Raw genomic sequence first — 24,169 nt, 5'->3', positions numbered from 1 at the left:
AGAGAGGGATAGATAGGGACAGACAGGAAGGGAGAGAGATGAGAGGCATCAATTCTTCATTAAAGCACCTTGGTTGTTCATTGAATGCGTTCTCATAAGTGCCTTGACCAGGAGGTTGCAGCTGAGCCAGTGACCCCTCGCTCAAGCTGGATGAGCCCACGCTCAAGCCGATGACCTCGGGTTTCAAACCTGGGTCGTCTGAGTCCCAGGCCAATGCTCTATGCATTGCACCACCTGCAGCGCTGTTCAGGCCCCCATTTTTGTTTTAAAATACTCACAAGTACACTTAGAAAGAAGTCTGGAGAGGCACACACCCAAGCACTAACCCTGATCATCTTGGCATTGGTGAAGATTATGGATGTTTCTAATTCTTTTTGCTTCTCTTTATTTAATAATACACCTGTGCTAAAAACACACTACTTGCAAAACAAAAAAAAAATACAGTTTTGTTTTTTTAATTACAGGGAGGCTACAGTAAGTTTTCCTTGAAAGGTAAGATATTTTAAAACTGAGTTATTTTATAAATCCACGATTTCACATTCCATTCAAGTAAAGTAGAATGCACACCCACTCCATCGGCCTTAAATGACTTTATGAAAATGAGCGTAGAGAACCGTGGGCCACTTCACAATGCAAATAAGTCATGACTTAGAAATGCTCTCAAATAAGACAGGGAGGTGAATCTAGTAAATTCTTTTTATTTAATTTTTTAAAATTTATTCATTTTGGGTGGGGGGGAAGAGCAGGAAGCATCAACTCCCATATGTGCCTTGACCAGACAAATGCAGGGTTTTGAACCGGTGACCTCAGCCTTCCAGGTTGACGCTTTATCCACTGTGCCACCACAGGTCAGGCCCTCAAAACTTCTTTTTAAAAGAGTTCTTTTGACTGTCCCTGTCAGTGCCTAGTAGGATATATGTAGTTGCAAAGATAGCCACACACAAGAGACCAGTGCATCCTCAGTGCCAGGTGCCAGGCTGGGGAGGCCAGCTGAGTCCCTGAAAGGAGGTCGTGGGTGTGTCTGTGCATTGCACACACACAACTTTCCTCACTCAGTGAACGCTGTACAAAACCACATGTGCACAAAACGCGTGCACAGCAACCACCTCCGTCACCACATGAACAGAGTGCATGGGGAGACACTGCCTGAGGCGGGGGCTGGGACACGGCCCTCAATGGCACTCTGTGAAAATGCTTCCTTGTTTGCTGACAGTCTGAACCAAACCCAACCACATATCACAGTCTTTTCTAACCCCCTGTATGTAAAAACATGCACAATTCCACACTCTTGGTATTATTTGGTCTTCCTAGCCTGCAGTCCTTTTTGTGTTAGCCTCGCATAGATTTCAAGGACAGTTGAAGTCTAGGTCAGTGTGCACGGACCTGCGGTCTATGATATGTGTGTGTGAGACAGGGCCGGGTGGCTGCAAGGTTGGAGCTGGGGATGTGTCTCTTCCCCAGATGGCAGGGCCGCGCCTGAGTCAGCAGAAAAGATGGAGGAGGACATAGAGAGAGCTGGCTGGAAATGGAGCCACATCTGTTGAACAGGACAGCCAGCAGATGTCAAGTTACATTCTCAGCCCTGACTCAGAGACACTCGTGGTGACGCCATCCAGAGAGCTGCTGGCTGGGCCCTTAGTAACCTCTGCAAACCTTGGGTGTGTGTCCACAAGTCTTCCTGGGTTTTCTTCCTGGCTATGACAGGTTGGTAACTCACCACTTGCCCACAGAAAACAGCTAGGCAGGCCTTGAGGGAACTTTTTTGAAATCAAGGGTGGTTGGCCTCAGAGGGAAACCCAAGGTTGCAGCTGCCTTTCTCTGGGAGGTGCCTGGCAGCTCCCAAAGATGACCTGAGAGGCAGGAAAACAAGGTCAAGCTTGGCAGACTCAAGGGGTGGAGGACAAGCCTCCATGGAGCGCTGATGAAACTCCCTGGGCTTTGAGCCGAGACTCAAGGAAGAGCTAGAAATAACTCAGACCTCACAGCCTCAGGTCACCCTTAATCTCTCTACAATTTGTGTGTTCAAGTCGCAACATTCAATAGAAAACAAAGGCATTTGTTGGGGACCTAAATATACATCTGAAACCAAGAAAAACAACTGACGAGAAAGGAGAAAGGACTCAAGCAATGGCAACATCAGAGATTTTACAATAATTTTACTTGGTATGCTCATGAAATTAAAGAATAGGCTGGACACTCTGGCAGAGAGCTGGAAATATAAAATAAAGCCTGCACTAGAATGTCAAGAACTTGTAAGTACAGTATATTAAAACTAAGAAACCCACAGGCGAGTTGAAGAGCAGATCAGACAGTGGCGCACAGAGAAAGGGAAGCTCAGTCAGAGAAGACACTCAAGATTAAGCATGAAGGGACAAAAGGTTAACACATAAGGAATGTAATAGAAACTGTAAGAAGCACCATAATGTGTCTATAAAAGTCCCGAAAGGTGAGAACAGAGGGAATGGAGGAGAAGCAGTATTCAAAGAGAAGACGGCTGAGAATATCCTAGTCAATGAAAAGCAGGAAGGCACGGGGTCGTGCTCAGCTCGAGCTGCCCTACGGAACACTACAGACTGAACTTACTTCTCACAGTTCTTACACCAGATGTCCGAGTGCAGGCTCTGGTCAGGGCTCTCTGCCCCACCTGCAGACTGCTGCCTTCACACCACATCCTCACTGGCAGAGAGGGTGAGCGGATATCTCTTCTTCTGCTTAGAAGAGTATTAATCCCATCAGGGGCTCCACCCTTATAACCTTGTTGACCCCCTAACCTTCACTTCCACAGGCCCCATCTCCAAATACTCTATCACATTGGGAGTTATGCCTTCAACTTATGGGTCTGGGGGATGCAATTCAGTCCATGGCACTCAAGGTCAGGAAATACTACAGCCACAGAGCAGGGCAAATACAATGAAGGCTCACATAGGCACATCAAAATAAAACTGTCAGAACCTGAGACAAAGAGTTCTTAAAAATAGCCTGACCAGGCGGTGGCACAGCGGAGAGAGCGTCGGACTGGGATGCAGAAGACCCAGGTTCGAGACCTCGAGGTCGCCAGCTTGAGCGCGGGCTCATCTGGTTTGAGCAAAGCTCCCCAGCTTGGACCCAAGGTTGCTGGCTTGAGCAAGGGGTTCCTTAATCTGCTGAAGGCCCGCGGTTAAGGCACATATGAGAAATTAATCAATGAACTGAGGTGTCGCAATGAAAAACTGATAATTGATGCTTCTCATCTCTCTCCATTCCTGTCTGTCTGCTGTCCCTATCTATGCCTCTCTCTGACTCTGTCTCTGTAAAAAAAAAAAAAAGAAAGAAAAGTCAGAAAAAAGAATGCATATAACCTTGAAGGGAAGATGAATTAGAGAGGGTCTGGTCAGAAGACAAAAACCATGCCAGTGGTTTTTAACAGAGAAAAATTCAATATAAAAAGTTTTAGCTAAAATTTGGAGATTGACTATTAAGAGGAAATAGGAGAACTCTAAGAAAGACAGGAACATAGCTGTAGGGGGAGCAGCTACGACCTCCAGGCTTGGGACACACATTCAAAGAAAGGGCAAATTTGGACAAGGCCCACCAAGGCTAAGACAGACCTTGTGAGGGAAGGCTGTGTCCCACTGGATGGTGGAGAAGATCATCAACCCTCAGAATTCAGGTGCAGAAACCTTTAACAAAAAAGTAATGAGTCACACCCAGTAATGTACCAAAGGGTAAAACACCACAACCAAATAGGGTTTACCACAGGAATACAGGGTCTGTTCAGACTAACACTGAAATGCCAATAATGCAAATGTAACATACTAACAGGTTGAGGAGAATCATCATCTCAGTCATGCAGAAAAGGCACTTGACAAATTTCAAAACCTATTCATGACAAAAACTTTCAGAAAACTAAGCATAGAGGGAACTTTCTCAACCTGATAAAAGACAGCTATGGACCCTGGCTGGTTGGCTCAGTGGTAGAGCATCGGCCCGGCATATGGATGTCCCAGGTTCGATTCCCAGTCAGGGCACACAGGAGAAGTGACTATCTGCTCCTTCACCCCTCCCTCTCCCCCTTTTCTCTCTCTCTCTCTCTCTCTTCCCTTCCTGCAGCCATGGTTTGATTGGTTTGAGCCAGTTGGCCCTGGGTGCTGAGGATGGCTCCATAGTCTTTACCTCAGATGCTAAAAATAGCTTGGATGCCGAGCAATAGAGCGATGGCCCCAAGTGGGCAGAGCATCACCCCATAGGGGACTTGCCAGGTGGATCCCAGTCAGGGCACACGCAGGAGTCTGTCTTTCTTCTTCCCCTCCTCTCACTTAATAAAAAATAAATAAAAATTAAAAAAAGGACATCTATAAAAAAGCCACAGCTCACATGACATTTAATGTTTACCCTTGAACTGATCCTCAGTAGAGATCAGGGTTTGGATGCTCAGTTCCATCACTTCTATTTAATACTGCACTGGAGCAATTAGCCAGAGCAATAAAGCAAGAAGAAGGAAATAAAGACATAAAGATTGGAAAGGAGGGCCCTGGCCAGTTGGCTCAGTGGTAGAGCATCGGCCTGGCGTGTGGAAGTCCCGGGTTCGATTTCCGGCCAGGGCACACAGGAGAAGCGCCCATCTGCTTCTCCACACCTCCCCCTCTCCTTCCTCTCTGTCTCTCTCTTCCCCTCCTGCAGCCAAGGCTCCATTGGAGCAAAGATGGCCCGGGCGCTGGGGATGGCTCCTTGGCCTCTGCCCCAGGCACTAGAGTGGCTCTGGTCGCAACATAGCGACGCCTCGGAGGGGCAGAGCATCGCCCCCTGGTGGGCAGAGCTTCGCCCCTGGTGGGCGTGCCGGGTGGACCCCGGTCGGGCGCATGCGGGAGTCTGTCTGACTGTCTCTCCCCGTTTCCAGCTTCAGAAAAATACAAAAAAAAAAAAAAAAAGATTGGAAAGGAGGAAGTAAAACTGTATTTTCAGGTGATGTAATTATGTACAAAGAAAGTCTTAAGGAATCTATCAAACAGCAATTAGAACTAATAAGTAAGTTTAGCAAGATTACAGGAAATGGGGTTTTTAGTAAAAAAGCAATTGCAGCACTTGTGTCAGCAGCACATATACTGGAGCTGGAACAATACAGAGAAGATTAGCATGGATCCTGTGCAAAGATAACACGCAAATTTGTGAAGCATTCTGTATTAAAAAATAAAAAGAAATTCATCTCTACATTCTATTGTTAAACAATTTAAAAACTGAAATTAATTTAAAACTGCAAAGCATCAAGGGAATTCAATCGGTATGTGCTGACAATTATACTAGACGAGCCTACTAAGTGCTTAGTTCCAAGGTCCTACGATGTAGAAAAAGTACTGCGTCATTTATGTTAGCCTTGAATAAGCCAGGGGTCACCAAATTATTGCCCAAGTACCAAATCCAGTTAGCAACCTATGTTTTTATCTTTTTTTTACAGAGAGAGTCAGAGAGAGGGATAGATAGGGACAGACAGGAACGGAGAGATGAGAAGCATCCATCATTAGTTTTTCGTTGCAACACCTCAGTTGTTCACTGATTGCTTTCTCATATGTGCCTTGACAGTGGGGCTACAGCACACCGAGTAACCCCTTGCTCGAGCCAGCGACCTTGGGTTGCTCAAACTAGATGAGCCCGCACTCAAGCTAGCAACCTCGGGGTCTCGAACCTGGGTCCTCAGCATCCCAGTCTAAAGCCTTATCCACTGTGCCACCGTCCGGTCAGGCTATGCTTTTTTTTTTTTAAATGTTTACTTTTTACTGCCTTTAGAGAGAGGAAGGGGAGAGTAGGAGAGAGAGGGGAACACCTGTGGCTGTATGCACGCTGACCAGGGATCAAACGGGCAACCCCTGCGCTTTGGGATGATGCTCCAATATACTGAGCCATCCATCCAGGGCTAGGAATCTATGTTTTGTATGGCCCATAAGGTAATGGTCTTTATAACTTTAAAGGGTAGTAACAAAAGGTAAAGAAGAACACACGACAGAGACTTTCTGTGGCTCGCAAAGCGGAATGCACGCACTATCAGGCCCAAAACAGAAGACACAGGAGCCAGCTGCTCTGGAGTGGCATTTAAGTGCAGGAGAACACTCAGTCTACAAGCCTCTAGAGGAGAAAAAGGAGTAGCAGGATTGCTTTATCAATCCAAAACATGGCAAGGAAGGTAGAAAAAAATATGGGAAAACCCCCCAGGAAAGCAAAGCATGACAGATTTAAACCTGAATATGTCAATCGTTACAGTAAATATAAACAGATTAGATGCCTCAATTAAAGGCAACAGTTTTCAGTCTGGACTAGAAACCAAAACAAAAGTCAACAATACCCTGCTAAAAAAAAGATAAACCTTGAATGTACGTAAAGATACAGGAACACGTAAGGATAATTGCTTAAATACACACGAGGATGAAAACACGGCTGCCATCCCACAAAGTGGACTCTGTGGCAAGGGTATTATTAGGGATGGAGGGTGACATTTCTGGGTAGCAAATGGTTCGATTCACTCCACTGGGAAGGGGAATCAGCTAGGGCCAACCTGTCCTTCTGCAGTCCTGAAGGGCAAAGTGTGAGGTCAAAGGGGAATGGGCTTCCAATGGAAAGAAAAGTGGTGACAAGTAGAGTTCTTTTTTGAAAAAGGAGAGAGGGGCCCTGGCCGGTTGGCTCAGTGGTAGAGTGTCGGCCTGGTGTGCAGGAGTCCCGGGTTCGATTCCCGGCCAGGGCACACAGTAGAAGCACCCATCTGCTTCTCCACCCCTCCCCCTCTCCTTCCTCTCTGTCTCTCTTTCCCTCCCACAGCCGGGGCTCCATTGGAGCAAAGTTGGCCCGGGCACTGAGGATGGCTCCATGGCCTCTGCCTCAGGCGCTAGAGTGGCTCTGGTTGCAACAGAGCGACGCCCCAGATGGGCAGAGAATCGCCCCCTGGTGGGCATGCCGGGTAGATCCCAGTCAGGCGCATGTGGGAGTCTGTCTGATTGCCTTCCCGTTTCCAACTTCAGAAAAATACCCAAAAAACCCAAAACAAAACAAAACAAAAAAACAAAGGAGAGAAGACAACATTGAGATGGACATATTGGCAATGTCTCCAGAAATGGGATAGGTTACGGGAAACCAGAACATGGCCCCACCTGATGGCAGGCCAGGCATCCAGGGCAACACATGGGGGGAGGGGAGGCACGGCTTAAGCATAGGAGGTACCAATGACGGCTGGCAGATGGACACTTAGGGAACCGGTATGTCTAGACCCTCAGTGGGCACGCGAGACCCTCACAGTTCTTGATCACCGGTCCTAGCACTTTGCACAGAGACACAGATGTGGCCACATGTGAACACACCAACAACAGGACCAGAGGACATTCGTGCTACTAGGAAAATAAGATATTGTCTGTGCATGTGTTAAACATGTAGGCTGACTCATCAAACTAATTTTAGAGTCTGAAAAACCATGACCCGTAATTTAAAAGACATTGATTTAAATGAAGCTCTCATTCATTTCTCCAGGAGGATAATGAGTCAGGGTTATCAGAATCGTTTGACGGGGAACACAGCACTTGAGAGAGGTTAGAAATGACCAAATTATGTAATTCAAACTCAAAATAAGCTGATTTTTAAGAACTCAACGTGGCAGTTGTCATCTCATGATTTCAAACTCTGCAGTGAGTCCCTAAACCAAGCGTTTTTGAGAGTAATGCTGTGGCCCGGGGCCCTTTCCTCTGGGCTAACAGCTGCTATGGAACAAAACCTGCTCATCTTCACTTGCGAAGCAAATGCAGAAAATGTACTTTTAAACTCTGAAGGAAAAGGAGTGATGGTTTCTACGGCTCGCTGAAGAGCAGGAGTTCATACAGCACTGGAGATAACCTGCCTCGATTACCGAAGGATGAGCCTTGGTGCACACTCAGAGCCAGACAAAGCACCCGCACAGGGAGCCCCCTGGTGGCTGCAAAGGGAACTTACAGGGAGACATAGGACCACAGAGGAGTGGGGTGCTCCCAATTTGCTTATGACACAAGGAAAACAAATTCTTCTTTATTAAATAGCACAGATTACAAAACCCTTAGGAAGTACATCTGAGCCTGAGTTTATTTGTGAGGCATGTCCTGAAAAGGCTGATCTTCTTTGGATTTCTAGTGTCAGACCATGTCCTGGGAGCTGCACTGGTGGGGGCCCAGCAGGGACCCCGCTACCTGAGGAGCTGGGCAGAGTGCGCCACGTTGAGGAAAGGCACGGCATCTTCCAGAGGCAGTGGGGAGAGCACACCCCAGATCTGGCCGGCCCCCAGGAGCATGTCCTTCCTCAGGTGACCTGCCTCCCCAGAACATGCTGAGGCAGCCTCCCTGCTGAGTTTTCCTGTGAGGTGCTGGTCTGAGAAGGTCGGACGAGAGGGGCGAGGGCAGGAGGATAGCAGAGAGCTGGCCTCCTCAGCAGTGAACTTGGAGACATCTCCCCTGTTTATAACAGAGGCTGCTACCACCTTTCCCCACAGGCCTCAGCTGACCCGTCTTTCTGGTCCATGAAGAGGAAGGCCAGGGCCACTCTCCAGTCTGTGCGGAGCAGGACTGTCGGTGCCTTGTTAGAGATCCTGTCTCTTCCTGTGAATTTGTTAAAACACCACAGAAACAGCAACATTGACACATAAACACGTTGTGTTTATTCTCTTGGTCTTCTGGGATCATTTCCTGGCATTAAACAAACAGGGCCCTGCTCTTCCCCCAGGTGCCTGGTGTCCATGGTCACCCTCCCACACTGCAGATATCCCCTCGTTTTGTCTTTCCCATATTTAATCTGCCTTTGGAGGTCAGACACCTAAACACATAAAACTCATGCCTCCTCCCTCCTAAGACCTTTCCTGATGTGTCCCTAACCAAAACAAACCTCTCCTTCCTCTGAACACACATGACCTTGCAGAACACTAGGAGATCCTGCAACAGTACATGCAGCACAGAGATGAGGGAGCAGAGTCAGACAGGCTCTGTCCTCCTGGCTGTGTGAATCTGGGCAGGTTGCTTAACCTTCATCAGAGACACATACTTCTTTAGATGCCAGGAGGGCGCCCAGGGCACCAGGTGGCCAGGAGATGAAACCAGAGTTGCAGATGTGAGCACACCAGGCATGCTGTGCAGACCCTTGTGCTGATGACAAAGGCCAAGACTCTGGTCCCACTGGGAAGGAAATAAAAGCTGTCTGAGTTGAGGCAGCCCCCGCCAGGCCCCTAAAACTGTGCATGCTCCCTCGTCAACTCTCTGACATTAAGGGTGCCTGTGTGTGAGGCACCAAACAGAGACACAAACCCTCGCCCACACCACTTACCTGGGCACAGTGCCCCAGGGTTGGCTCTAAAGCCTGGTGATTGATAGCGGCTTGGTGGCCGTAGGATCTGCAACTGCTATATGATAGCAGCCACACTTCTGCCAGTGACTCACCTCTCCCCACCGGCTGTATTTCCACTTCACCTCTAAACCGGCTGATACTTTCAAACATAACGCTTGTGCACAATGTCTACCCGACAGTGGAGAAAGATCTAATCACAGCAACTGAACCTGCTAGGTGGCTACCAGTCCTGCAGACCCTCCTCCACGCTGGCCTCGAGGACAGGCCACCACTGCCCTTCCTTGTGGTGCTCTGGGGGGACAGAAATGGCAGGCTCGGTGTGTGGGTCAGGCAGGCTGCCTGGCAAACCCCATTCCAGCTGCCCTCCAGGGACACACTGGCACACTGTGCCCGCTCTGTGCCCCAGTTCCCTCGTTGTAGAATGTGGAGCTTCCCTTTGAAAGGCTCAAGCCAGGACTAGGAGAGCTAATATGGGCAAAGTCTTTACACAGCACCTGGCACATAGTAGGTACTCAATAAAAGTTCCTTGTTACTATTCTCTCCAATTCTCCAGCAGAGAATCACGATTACTCTCTATCCTCAGGTACCACCAGCTCGACTGCCTTCCTCTGTTTCCTCATGGCACTCCAGGACTCCAGGGGACCAGGTGCCCACAGGTGGGGACCACAGCTAAGCTAACAAAATGTTCCAGCTTCAAACCGAAGTGAAAACTCAGACCCAGGCCCTGGTTCACCCACCGCTCCTGGATGGTAGGGGCTGCACGCTTGCTGGAGCTTCAGTGGGGGGCAGGACACCTCACTCACCACTGCCTTAAGACACTGGGCTGTAAACTATTTAAAACAGGCTGTTTAGCCTGACTAGGCAGTGGCACATTGGATAGAGTGTTGGCCTGGGACACTGAGGATCCAGGTTCAAAATCCCAAGGTTGCCAGCTTGAGTGTAGCCTCATCCAGCTTGAGCGCAGGATTACCAGCTTGAGCGTGTGACCACCAGCTTGAGAGTGGGATCATAGACATGACCTCATGGTTGCTGGCTTGAGCCCAAGGTCACTGGCTTGAGCAAGGGGTCACTGGTGCGCGGCTGGAATTTCCTGGTCAAGGCACATATGAGAAAGCAATCAATGAACAACTAAGGTGCTGCAACAAAGAATTGATGCTTCTCATCTCTCTCTCTCCCTCTCTAAAAAAAATTTAAAAATTTAAAAAATTTAAAATAAAATATACTGTTTACACAATAGATGTTAATTAGGAATAATTGTTGGTATGTTCTGCATCTCCAACCATCAGAAGGCTAACTAACAGCCTCATGGAGCAGGCTCAAGGTCTTTGTGAGTTTCCAAAGCCTTCTGAGTACCCCGGCATTTCTAGTGCTGCTTAAGCGTTCCATTACTTTGTTTCAGGGCTGAAAAATGCCCCTGAATTTCCAAGTGTGGATCTGACTGCCACTCTCTGCAAGGACTCGGAATATGAACTGTACAGCAGTGGCGACTCGCGTTTTATCATCGGGCTGCAAGGTCTGTGGAGATCATTAGAAATCGGAGGTGCTCGAGGAAGGTTCACTGTAATTTACTTTCAGACAGAGCAGATTAATTAGAAAACAAACTCCTTCCCCAGCTTTAAAGACTGCTAAGAAATCAGAACACACCCCCAGTCCACATCTCTCTGGTCTCTGGTCTGAGATTCTGAACGACACGCATTTTGCACATGTGATGACGGTGGCAGAAGTCGTGCTCTATGAGCTATGCCACCACCGGTCAGGGTACTTTGAGCATCTTTTCTCATGCTGGCTGGCTATCCTTAAACCCTCTTTGGTAAAGTCCCTTCATGTCCTTTGCTCGATTTTTAACTGGGTTGTTTTTTCCTTATTTTTGGATTTTAGGTGTCTTCACAGGTCCTGCATGCAGGTTCTCTGTCAGCTGTGTGATTTGCAGGAACTGCCGTGGAGTATGTAGCTTATCCTCCAAGCTCTTAGCCAAGTCTTTCAGAGAGTAAACATTTAACATTTTGAAGAAGCCCATTTTTTGTGTGTGGGGGTCGTGCTCAGGGTGTGCAGCTGCTGCACACATCCCAGACAGGGTGCAGGCTGGCAGATGGGAAAGGGAAGGCTTGGAGGCAGCACAGAGACAGGCCAGCCGCCACTATCCGGGAAAATGCCACCCAGAGGCTGAGCTACCCTGACCATCGGGCTCCTCTTCAATACCATCAGGAGAGGACAACGCAGCTCTGCCTGTTTAAGGTCATGGAGAGGCAAAATAACACATCTGAACAGGTGAGAAGCAACCTAGCTATGATAAAATGTGGCTCTGCTGAAATCTTAACAGATATGGCTTGTTAAATGCATTTAAAAGGCACAGGCACAGTACAGGTAATGGAGCATTGTGACTTAGAAATGGAGGAAAACAAAGACCTGCGCCAGCACCCGGCAACAACTGGCAAACAGAACAGCTTCCTGAACTCTGAAACCTCACCAAGGAACCGAACTAGACAAACTAGCCACCCAGGCAGACCTGGTATTTCCTTATTTGTAAGATCTCTTCCATGTGACACTTCTTGAGCAGCATGCTGTGTGCTCAGCATCTGCAAGTGGTTTTGGAAGCCCGCTTAGCATCATCTGTCACCAGGCACACCGCCGCTCATGACTTGCAGGGAACCGGCCAGCACTATGCCTGGTGCAGAACAGTCACAGCATACGCTGTGAAAGGGGAGCACAGACCAGCAGGGACTGCTGTGCCACCCCGCACACCAGGGGCCTGTGCCTCACGGCCACTGCTCTGGCAGCTTCATAACCTACAGGGCCGGGCTGCTGTCCTAAAACAGCTCTGGGCCATGGTCACCTACGGGTTGGCTCTGTGATGACCAGAACCAGCTGAGCAGAAGGGCCGCCAGCCCTTCCCACTGGCCCTGCTGGCCCCCCAACGCCAAGCTGGTTGTTCCCTGTCATGGTACCCATTCTCCTCCTGAATAGAAGCCCTGGGGAAAACAGATGCAGTGATGAGTCACATGTTTCCATGCATTTGTTCAAAATTTACAGGGAGGAATTCCACTCAGTGAGCAGTCTACAGGCTTCTTCTACGCACATGTTGTTGGTTGTTCCTTTTAAATTTATTCATACAGCCTGACCAGGCTGTGGCGCAGTGGATAGAGCGTCGGACTGGGATACAGAAGACCCAGGTTCGAGACCCCGAGGTCACCAGCTTGAGCGCAGGCTCATCTGGTTTGAGCAAAAGCTCACCAGCTTGAGCCCAAGGTCGCTGGCTCCAGCAAGGGGTTACTCTGTCTGCTGAAGGCCCGCGGTCAAGGCACATATGAGAAAGCAATCAATGAACAACTAAGGTGTTGCAATGCGCAATGAAAAACTAATGATTGATGCTTCTCATCTCTCTCCGTTCCTGTCTGTCTGTCCCTGTCCCTCTCTCTGACTCACTCTCTGTCTCTGTAAAAAATAAATAAAATTTAAAAAAAATTTTAAATTTATTCATACATGTATTCTACGAGCCTTTATTCTTGCAAAAACTTTTAAAAGATGGAAAAGATAAGTCACCCACACTGCTCTTTCCCCCTTCACCCAATTTCCGCCTTCCTCCCGGAGGGAATGGGAAGTTTCTGCTTCCCGCCTCTGTCCCGAGTACTCTAACACAGGGTGTACCGCTTCAAAGACATTCTCGTGTCCTACTGTGCATACTGTCTCATTTTCTCACTGAACAGTGTGTCTGCTAGTCCATTCCAGGTCACACAGGAGCCGCTGCCACACAGCAAGCCGCTCATAGCAGGAGTGGACTGTGATCAATCCACTGTGTTCCTATCAGTGGGCAATTGGATGTAATATTCTTGTCTGTGTCCACTAACTCACGGGCAAGGGACTTTCTAGGAGAGAAACCTAGAGGTGGATTTGTTGTCCCTACCTAATTTAATTAAATTCAGCTCTCGGGTGGTTTAACACATAATATTTTGCATTTCAAGACGAAAATCATCGCTTGCAGCAGTGGGCTCAGAGCCGGAGGGTTGGGAATGACCACCTGCACGTGTCAGAACGAGTCAAAGGAGCACACAGACAGGCACACAAAGTGCAGGTCAACTGCAGGGCCCCAAGATGGCACCTCAGACCCGACTAGTTCCCAGCCAGAGTCAGACAAGCCAGCCCATGAAAGAGGACAAGGGGAGGCCAAGTGACCCCAGTGCATCATAGAGGACGCGTCCACCCAGAGGGAGCTCAGACCTGGCTGTGGCGCCTGGGCCATCGTCAGCACATGGGGTAACACGTTCCTGCTTTGGCTCAGTTCTGGGGTGTTTTTAAATGATCAAAAGAATTTGGCTTTTGATCCTTTTTCTTTAATCTGACCCCACGCTGAGCTAGGCACCAATGATATGGCCTTTGTCAGAGAACAGAAGAGCACACCCATGTGAGGGCTTTTCCCCATGCTGACAGAGGTGCGTCTGAGAGCAAGGGGGGGCACCCTGGCCCTGATGCCGTGGCCCGACCCTCACGTACTTCTCTATCAGGTCCAGCGTGACTCCGGGCACCAGGCTGACGCACTTCTGCATGCAGAACCTGTGGAGAAAGAACAGCGTCAGCCACACATGTGGGATGCTCAATAGAAAGATGCCATCGTCCAGTAGAATAAGGTGAGAGGGAGGTGGGAACAGGGGCCAGGGTGAGAACGAGCCCAGACTTCTTTCACCTGCCACCTCCGTGGGGTAAGGGGCACCCCTGCCGGCCCACCCAGGGGCAGGACCACAGCACATGCAGTGGAGGGACAGAAACATCCATGGTGATGTGAGGTGGAGGCTCTGGGGAGGGGACGGGGGCCACACAAAGGAAGCTCCCACCTAAATAATGGCACACTGGACTTTTTTTTTTTTCTTTCATAAGAAAGTGCCTACGGAGGGTGACGGGAGAACCAGAGGACAATGCCAGGCAAACAGAAGCCACCTGTAGGAGAAGACGACAAGTAAATTCCATTATACGACTAATCAGCTGTGTCAGAGCCGTGTCAGAGCCGCGTCAGTGCCAAGACTGGCATGGGCAGGCAGCGCCACCCCACAGAGCTGAGTGGGCCTTAGGTGGTAGCCAACATGCGGCAGCCAGCGTGTGGCTGGATGGTGGAAGGTAGGAAGCCATCCCTTGTTCTTCCTGCCAGGCTGTTAGCACCCGGGGACAGAATTGATGGTAGCACAGAGGAAAAGGCAACTTGGTGTTTCAGTGGGAAAAATGTAATATGTTTAATTCATCTGCTTTACAAGTAAAGAACAAATAACCCCTCTAAAAAACAGCAGCAGGCATACAGCAACTACACCGACGAACGCCTTTCTGTACATCTCTGTTGGATAAAAGGAGTGGAGCAGACTGGACAAGTCCAGGGGGCCCAAGGGAGGGGACAAGGAACAGGCCACAGAAAGACAAGGAAGGATGAACCAATTGAGGCAGGAATACAGCAGATGAGGCCCTGAAGAGCCTGGTGGGTGCAGGGTGGCCACAGGGTCCATGCACCAAGCCGCCAGCCCTGCTCAGCTAGCAGAAAGGCAGTTACCGCGCTGGCTGCAGCTGGGACTGGGGCAGCCGCAGCTCCTCTCTCACAGAGCACAAGACAAAGGTGAGGCGCATCTGCAGGCTACAGGGCCCTCTCATAGCACCGGCCTGACAGCTTGCCCGGAGTCATGCCCTGTCCTCTCTTCTTTCCCACAGCTCTGCCAGGAGGACCACGCACAAGTTTTCTTTTGCAAATCTTTTTTCTTTTATTTTCATGGCTGTTCTCAAACATCTACTCTTCTAGCTGACCTTTAAAATCACATTCTTGACATTGTGTTAAATTTATGGTTTAATTTAGGGGGAAGGTACAGCTCTGACTAGACCTTACCCTGTAACACTGTCAGTCCCTCTGTTCAAGCAAATGTCCTCACACATCAGTCAGCAGTTTTATGGAATCTTCTCTATACGTGTCCGGCCCCCTCTTAGCTAGCTTAGGTTTCTGCTATTGTTTCTGTTGCTATTGTTACTCAGATGTACTTCCGCCCCAATATTTCCTTGCTAGTTATTTTTAATGAGAAAAAGGGCACATGAAGAGCGCATGAGACACAAGTATGAATTTAACAACAAAGTAAGCACAGCACCACCTAGTGAAGAGCTAGTACACAACAAAGCCCATGTGTGTAGCCCACAGCGTCTGTTCCAGTGCCCTTAGAGGCAGCGCTCTGACTCTCCCGTTCTGATCTGTGTCCAGAGATTTGTTCAGTCACCAGTCACCCTGCTGAACACTCGCATCTCTGCTAATAGTTTCCCAATGGATTTGAGCGGCTTTGCGGAGTTGAAATTCAGATCATCATACATACAGAAGAGAAACTCACCTTCTCTTTAGTGTGTGAACAGCTTCCATTCCGTTTCCTCATTCAATTATTACCCTGACTACGTTTGAGAGAGGTCAGCTGACTGAATTACAGTTGGTGAGCATCCTCTTGCAGTTCCAATCACATGAATGGAATGCAGTGCGAAACCTCAGTGTACAAGGGCGGCTGCTAGCCTGGAAAACTTCTCTTACGCAGAGAAAACACGCTACTATTCTTGTACGTTTTTTATTAAAATTCATTTTTAATTTTATCAAATAACTTTCCTCCATTTGCCTATTAAGATGATGAATTATATTAATAGGAGGCTAATGGAGAGTCTTCAGAGTAGTTCTGGAATGAACCACACTTGTGCGAGCTGACTGTTCTCTCATTGCGTGGCAGGCGCCAGGTGCTGGTGGTGCCATGACCTCATCTGTAGTGTGTACGTGCGCACGCACATGTTCACACGTGTGTGCATGTCTCAGCGTGTGTGTATGCACACGTGTCTGTGTGTATATGTGTGTACGTGCCTGGCGCCCACATGCTATAACACAGGGCCACTCACATGCTGCTTTGCTGTCATTGGTTCTCGTCTGTGTTTCAAGAATGATCATCTGCAAGTTGAACTTTTATTTTTTGTCCATCTCATTATTTTTTATGGCTATCTGGTTTTCATAATGCCTCCTCTACTTCTCGCCAACTGTAAGGTCACTTAAATTCTGAAATTAAACTGATTTCTTCTTCTTCTTTTTTTTTTTTTTGATTTTTCCCAAAGTTAGAAGCGGGGAGGCAGAGAGACAGACTCCCACATGCACCCGACTGGGATCCACCCGGCATGCCCACCAGGAGGTGATGCTCTGCCCACCTGGGTTCTTGCTTCATTGCGGCCGGAGCCATTCTAGCACCTGAGGCAGAGGCCATGGAGCCATCCCCAGCGCCCGGGCCAACTTGTTCCAGTGGAGCCTTGGCTGCAGGAGGGGAAGAGAGAGACAGAGAGGAAGGAGAGGGGGAGGAGTGGAGAAGCAGATGGGCACTTCTCCTGTGTGGCCTGGCCAGGAATTGAACCCGGGACTCCTGCACACCAGGCCGACGCTCTACCACTGAGCCAACCGGCCAGGGCTAAACTGATTTCTTGGACTTCTTCTTCCCTTTGCCAGTTCTCTGATCATCCTGATGTCTTGTTTTGTCATCCCTCTCCCTTTCCTCTCATAGAAACCATCTTCCCACAATTCACTTGAGGGCACCAAGCATGGGTCTGTCCTTTCTGGGTGATAGGACTGCCTGTTGTTGCTCATAAGGAGCCCCTTCCAACCACAAGTTTGCTCTGAGGAGGTGGCTGAAGGTGGCCTCTCCAGAATGATGGAGCACTGGATGGAGGGTGGGAACTCTCAGCCCCATGCTGACCTCCAACCCTGACCTCCAGGGTGGGGCTCAGGAAACTGAGCTCCACACAGCATGGATAGGAGATCTGGGGGTACAAGGCTAAGCACACCCAGTGCCTCTGGGGGGTGGCTAGCCACCTTGTGCTCTCCCACATGTGGGAGGATGGCTCTGGGGGTACCGCTCTCAGCTTCCTGTGCAGTCCCAGCGACACACAGGTGCACACTGAAGTTCCACCTGCTACACTCAGCCTTGTGAGGTCACTTGGGCTGTGACCTGTGCATAGGTTGGGGACAGGGTGTGCAGCTTACGGGGCCAGAGGATGCACCACTGTCAATCGTCCTTAGGATCTGCTGTGGGGCATCGAATGGATGGGCACTGCTAATGACTGGGACTACATTCCTGTACCTTAGCCCCTGCCCTCTACCCGAAGAAGCCATGCCGAGATCCTGCACACCCTGTGATCAGTGAGAGCCAGTGTCTGCAGGCTGCATGTGGATGAGGTACTCAGTGAGGCAGACACTCCACATATGCTCTGTGGCATTTCAGCTGCTGCCCACACTCCCAGTGCTCCAAGGGGCTCCAGGTAAAGAAGAGCAATAGGGCCGCAAGAGAAGGAAAGTACACACAGCACAGGACACGGCGGAGAGAGTAGGAACTGAAAGGCGTCTCTTTCCTGCTCTGAGGAAGGCACATCCTCCAGTCTGGCCCTGAGCGCATGGTGGGGAATCATCATGCCCCCGGCTTGGGCTGGTGTTCACCACAGGGTGCACAGCCAGATAGGGACAGACACTGGGTTCACGGGGATCTGATTTGGGGAAGAAAGCAATTTCAGCAGATACAATGAAGGCCTTGAATGTGACTGTGGCTGAGGACAGTGAGTCCTCTGGGAGTCCCTTGTGCACCTTCCCATCCCCTGCAGAGGGCAACACTTCAGTCACCACTGCGGGACCAGAGAACACTAAGGCCATGTCACACCGCACTCTGCCAGGTGCCAGAAGGTCTGCAATGTTCCCAGGAGATCTGGCCCCTATGTGACGGGGGCAGTGATATCAGCCGCATTTATAAGCAGGTGGCAGGATGGCTGACAGGGACACCTGGTCTCCGCCGGCTCTGCCCTCACTCAGGCTGCAGCTAGGCTGGTCCAGCCTCATCCAGGTGGTGCTGCCTGTCCCGCAGACACACGGCCTCCCTGGTCACCCCGGCCCCAGCCCTATAACAGCTCTGTAGGCCTCTCTGGGGCTGAGGAAAACGACGCTGAGGCCTTGACTGTCAACTTCTCTAGGAGCTTCCATAGACACCTTAAGGTTGCACATCATCCTGGGCCCAGATCCAGCCTCTCTGGCTGGAGCACTCTCCCAGGCCCTCCTCCTGTGTACGCTGCTCACAGGGTACTTACAGTTCTCCCCAGCTGACTCCCCCTCCTTCCCTGCTGCCTGGCCACCCGCAGTCCTCACCTCTCGTGGCTGCTGGGTCTGCACTGACACTTTGGAGCACTGCTGGGCCACCTTCTCCTAACTTTCCACCTCTAACACAAGTTTTCAACTTTTTTTCTTTTTAAAAACTAACCGCCCCCCTTAAGCCCATGCCAATTTGTCACATGACTGTTCCCTGATCGTTTCTGTGATCTACCCTCCCCGCTTGAAAGTCACTGTCCCAATCCCTGGCTCTGAAGTCTGGCTCCCTCCTACCCGAAGCCCACCCCATCCTCACATCCGGTCTGAGGCTCTGCTGGATCCTGGACTGTTAGGTGCTCTGCCTGTCTGCAGCCCATGCCCGCAGCCACTTCAACCATACTCCCACCCAAACCACAATTCCCACCTCTCTGTCACTGTCACCGAGCAGCTCAAACATCTGGGCTTGTTGAGTTTGGGCACTTAGACTTTTCCTACAGAGCACTGCTTCCAGGGCTCTGAGACCATGCTGGCCAGGCCTTGCAGAGCCTCATGCCTACCATACCATCCAGGCTACAGGCTTCTGTCCGTTAGAGATGACAACACCACATGAAAAGCAACTGAGACTTACAGCCCAGCTCCTCACTTCAGCACTATGCCCTTTGAGAGGGGCTGTGAGCAGACCCTAACCACTCCACATGCTAAGTGGGCACACATGTGCTCCATCCTGTACTCTAACCCAGGGGTCCCCAAACTGCGGCCCCCTGAGGCCATTTATCCGGCCCCCACCGTACTTCTGGAAGGGGCACCTGTTTCATTGGTGGTCAGTGAGAGGAGCATAGTTCCCATTGAAATACTGGTCAGTTTGTTGATTTAAATGTACTTGTCCTTTATTTTAAATATTGTATTTGTTCCCGTTTTGTTTTTTTACTTAGAAATAAGATATGTGCAGTGTGCATAATAGGGATTTGTTCATAGTTTTTTTTATACTCCGGCCCTCCAACGGTCTGAGGGACAGAGAACTGGCCCCCTATGTAAAAAGTTTGGGGACCCCTGCTCTAACCCTTAGCACTCCATGCACTAAGCATTCACACGTGCTCTAGCCCATGCTCTAACCCTAACCACTCCATGTGCTAAGTGTGCACGTGTGTGCTCTATCCTGTGCTCTGACCCTAACCACTCCACATGCTAAGTGGGCACACATGTGCTCTGACCCCAACCACTGTGTGTGCTAAGCATGCACCTGTGTGATCCGTCCTGTGCTCTAACCCTAACCACTCCATGTGCTAAGTGTGTAGGCATGTGCTGCATATCTTTCTGAAGGTGACCCTTGGCATTTGGACAGCTGCTCCAACAGCTGTTCTGGAACTGTCAAGGTGACCTGTGACTTCCTCACCACCATCTTCAGGGGCTACTCCCCATCCTTAGCACTGGAGAGTTCATGGTTACCCTCTCTCAGGGGCCACTCCCTCCACCCCCACTCTCCATTCCTTCTCCCTGGCTGGCTCCCCTCCTCCAACACAGACATGCCTGAGAAGGCACATGTTCTTGGCCCACCCTTTGACACTGAGTAATCTCACCGCACCAAAACCATGGCAACAAACCCACTGAACTGAGTCCTCTTGCTTCAAGCCCTCCTCCTATGAGGTACCTTCCCATCAGCATTTACACTGGTGTGAACCCCTCACACCTATGACAAAATGCCAACCACAGCAATAGAAACTCCCATAGCCAGCAAAGACCCTTTCTCGACTGAGCTCGTGTTGAGCCCTCCCTACCCCCTCCCTCCCTCCCTTCCTTCTTCCCTCCCTCCCTTCCTTCCTTCCAGCTCACCTGAGCTTCACTACAGAGAGAATATCAAAGCCACCCTCACTTCTCGCCTGGCCCACAGCGGTTCTCTGCCAAGGAGGCCACCTCCCGCCCAGCCCCGTGTGTGAACTCAGCTGCGCTGTACTATATTGATTTTTAATGGGAGGTGGGTACAGCATGACCTGGATAGCCTCCACAAGCTGCACCTGCAAACCCTGCCAGCCTCCACTCTGGCTGTGCGTGGCTGGGGGAGGCCAGAAGTGAGCACCCAGGTGTGCTGAACCCACTCATGTCCATTAGAGCCATGGATACGGCTGCCCAGGCAGGCAGACAAGCTCCTCTGTGCCCAAGCCGCCTGTGCATTTCCAGCAGTGCCTACGTCACCTGCTCCTGAGTCAGGCCTCACTGTGGGGTGGGGTAGAGATCAACAGAACCAGACTTACACCTGTCATGAAGCAGGTGTGGTCAACTAAGCACGACCCACCCTCAACTTCACAATCACGGACTTATTTTTCCCTCTTGCTCCTTAGTCACCCTCAGACTTCAAGCCTCTGCCCCTCGGAACTGCTTACCATCGCCCAAGCACAGGCTCCAGGACAGGATGGGTTGTCTGGTGGGAATGCTGCCCTGACTTCTCACGTCGGTGCAACTTCACTCATGGTTGGAGGTTCAGCACCAACAACACAACAGGACAGGACAGGACAGTGAAGGGGCCACCCACCCGCAGGGCACACACAGGGGTCCTTCCATTCCCTCCCCTGCCACACAGCTCTGACAGGGCGGTGAGACCCTCTGCTCCCAGCAGACAGGTTGTCACTGTTAGTTTTACACCCTGAGAATTCACAAGGCTACCTGAACAGATCAGAGCAGCTGTTCAGAGGAAGTTACTTCACAGGGTCAACGTGATCTCAGAATAAGCAAAATTCAGGCTGTTCCGACCACTGGCTACAGTATTTATATATACTAACCCGGGGTGATCACCAGGATCAGAGAGCTTCAGCATGGCCTCTGAGCCAAGGAGAAACTGTCCCTCACTGAATATATGGACATTAAGGGTGCAAATGATGAGAAGTAAGAAAACCAAAGGAGAGGCTGCTGTCCCATGGCTCCCGGCACACTGTCTATAAACAGCTCTGGGGGCGCCATGCAGCCACCTGCACGTTCTCCGTCACACATCTCTGCTGTCCAAAGGAAGGTGCCATGAAGAGGGAGTGTGGCTCCACCAAGCACAGAAAAATGAGGATGGGACTCCTGACTCAGGGACTACTGCTGTGGTCCAATGTCACGCGTGCCCACTAGCAAGCGTGCCGCGGTGCCTGCTAACAATTTTGAAAGCAAGATGACTTAATGTTACTGATTACCCACGGACACACGTATACCTAGGCACACAAATCAGACAAGAAGTCAAAGTACCATTATAGTGCCCAGAGTTTAATAAGATACAAGATACAAACAGAGAAACAGTTAACTAGTAATTGTTTCATAAAATTCGATTCTGAGCTTCAGGTATGATTTCAAACAGAGACTAAAAGCAATTTGGAACATACTGATGCTTCTATCAAAACAGCAAGGACAAATGGCTTTCCTCCCACTGGCCAGGGACAATTGGGGGACTGGAAGGAGAGGAGTGAGGCTGGCAGGGCAGAATGCTGTTTATGAGTGTGTTTCTCCCTGAGCTGGATTCCTAGAATTGTGTGACTAATGAAGTGGCTGTAAGAGCCTCACTGTAAGCTGCATGGCACAGTACCAACTCCCGTCCAAACACTCCTGTCCTGTCCACACTTGCTGCCCTCGCGTCTGCCACACACTCTACCTGCGGACACAGTCAAACCCACTGAATGCCTGGAGAGACCCTGTCTGAAACCACATTCCCACTGGATGCGCACTGGAGAGAAGGCAGAATGCGAGCAGCTCGAAGTTACCCCAGAATTAATATCCCCAACACAAACCAAAAATAACATGGCAACCTACCCTTCAAAAAATCACTTAAGAAGATACTTTACTTAGGGAGATGTGCTGGATTTCAAAAGACCCTGGGTGCCTGAAATTTGGTCAAGTTGGTCAATACTTAGGCAGTACCTCTGCAAACATTATTCCTCAGCTTTTATCATTACTGATTGCATGAGCCAGGGCATCACTTTAAAAGGAAATGATTTTAAAATACAGGTATTCTGCAAAGGGTATGTGTCCAGTCTATGTGCTTTTGAGATTAGATACCATGGATGGAGCTGTATGGAGTCACGTGCACATCTTCGTGTGGACATGGCTCTCACTCCTCTTGGGTGAGCACGCGGAAGTGAGACTGGGCAGTGTGCATGTGCGCATCAGGATCTCTGGAGACTAATAACTGCTGTCCAGAGTGGCTGTGTACTCCGTGTTCCCAGCATCCATGTGTGGGAGTCCCAGACATGCCACACATTCTGACACGCTGAGCACTTGCCCATGCCCATGTCCATCAGCCATCTGTCCATCTTTTTTAGAAACATACACTCCATTATTTGGCCATTTCTTTAAAATCTGAACTGCCTTCTAATTTGTAAAGTTTTGGCTGCAGGTCTTTTGTTATATGTGTATCATCATTTCAACGAGTTTGTGGCTTGTCTTTTTATTTTCTTAAGAGTGTCTATTGAAGAGCAGACTTTTTTTTTTTCAGAGACAGAGTCAGAGAGAGGGATAGACAGGGACAGACAGACAGGAACGGAGAGAGATGAGAAGCACCAATCATTAGTTTTTCGTTGTGACACTTTAGCTGTTCATTGATTGCTTTCTCATATGTGCCTTGACCGTGGGCCTTCAGCAGATCTAGTAACCCCTTGGGCTCAAGCTGGTGAGCTTTTGCTCAAACCAGATGAGCCTGTGCTCAAGCTGGCGACCTCCGGGTCTCAAACCTGGGTCCTCCGCGTCCCAGTCCAATGCTCTATCCACTGCGCCACCGCCTGGTCAGGCGAAGAGCAGACATTTTTAATTCTGATGAATCTCAATAACGATTTTAATGGTTTGTGCTGTTTGTGTTACTTCTAAGAAATCATGAATATTTTCTTTGTTTTCATCTTTTGTTTTATAGTTTTATCTGTATATGTTCAAGATCAGAAATTAATGTTTCTGTTTTATATAATATAAGGGTTGGGGTTTTATTTTGCTTTTCCAGAATGAAGAGCAGTTGTTCCAACACCTTTTGTTGAAAAGACAATCCCTTCACCATTGAATTACCTGGTAGCTGTGTCCAAAATCCACTGATCATATACACATGAGAACATTTCCACACTCTGTATTATGTTTGATTGATGTTTGGCTCTCCTTGTGCTCAGAACCCAGTCTTAATAATTGCAGTCTTATATTAAACCTCAAAATAAATCATGTGCCTCTTTCTCAAAATTGTTTCAGCTAGACCCTTTGTACTTCTATATAAGTTTAAAAATCAATCTCTCAATTTCAGTAATGATGAGATTTTGACTGAGATTGGACTGAGTGTGCAGATTAGCTCAGGTAGTTAGCATGAAAAAATCTGAGTCTTTGCTCCATAAGCCCAGTCTAATTTCCCATTTATGTAGGTCTAATTTCTCTGTGCCGTGTTTTATAATATGTGCACACAGGTCTTGCATACATGTTGTCACATTCATCCCCAAGTATTTCAGAAGCTTGACACCATAACAAATAGTATGCTTCAAATTTTTCAATTTCTAACTATTTGTTACTACTACACAGAAACACACAACTGATTTTGGGATACTGATGTGACGTCCTGGATCCCTGCTAAAATGCATTATTAGTTCCAGTGATTTTTGGTAGACTTATCATGCTTTTTCATATATATAACCATGTTGTCTGTGAAGTTTTGCTTCTTTATCAATGTGCTGGCTTTCCTTTTCCCCAGCTTTAGTGCACAGACTTCCAGCACAGTAATAGACAGGAAAGGTGAGAGGGAACGAACGTCTTTCTTTGCCTTGCGCC

At 49.2% G+C, this 24,169-nt stretch overlaps 1 protein-coding gene and 1 non-coding gene across 2 annotated transcripts in view; one reads left to right on the top strand and one right to left on the bottom strand.

The window, feature by feature from the left end:
* The window catches only part of RPTOR (regulatory associated protein of MTOR complex 1), a 237,071-nt gene that overhangs the window by 76,680 nt on the left and 136,222 nt on the right, over positions 1-24,169 (bottom strand). The window contains exon 7 of the mRNA XM_066381484.1: positions 13,804-13,863. Coding sequence (XP_066237581.1) covers positions 13,804-13,863 — 60 coding nt within the window. The remainder of the gene's footprint in view (positions 1-13,803; positions 13,864-24,169) is intronic.
* On the top strand, positions 5,058-5,164 carry LOC136404648 (U6 spliceosomal RNA). The gene has a single exon (XR_010751368.1). It is a non-coding gene; the product is annotated as a U6 spliceosomal RNA (small nuclear RNA).

Source organism: Saccopteryx leptura, chromosome 4, assembly GCF_036850995.1.
Source record: "Saccopteryx leptura isolate mSacLep1 chromosome 4, mSacLep1_pri_phased_curated, whole genome shotgun sequence".
In the NCBI taxonomy this organism is placed as follows: domain Eukaryota; kingdom Metazoa; phylum Chordata; class Mammalia; order Chiroptera; family Emballonuridae; genus Saccopteryx; species Saccopteryx leptura.
This window is presented reverse-complemented; position numbering and strand designations above follow the sequence as displayed.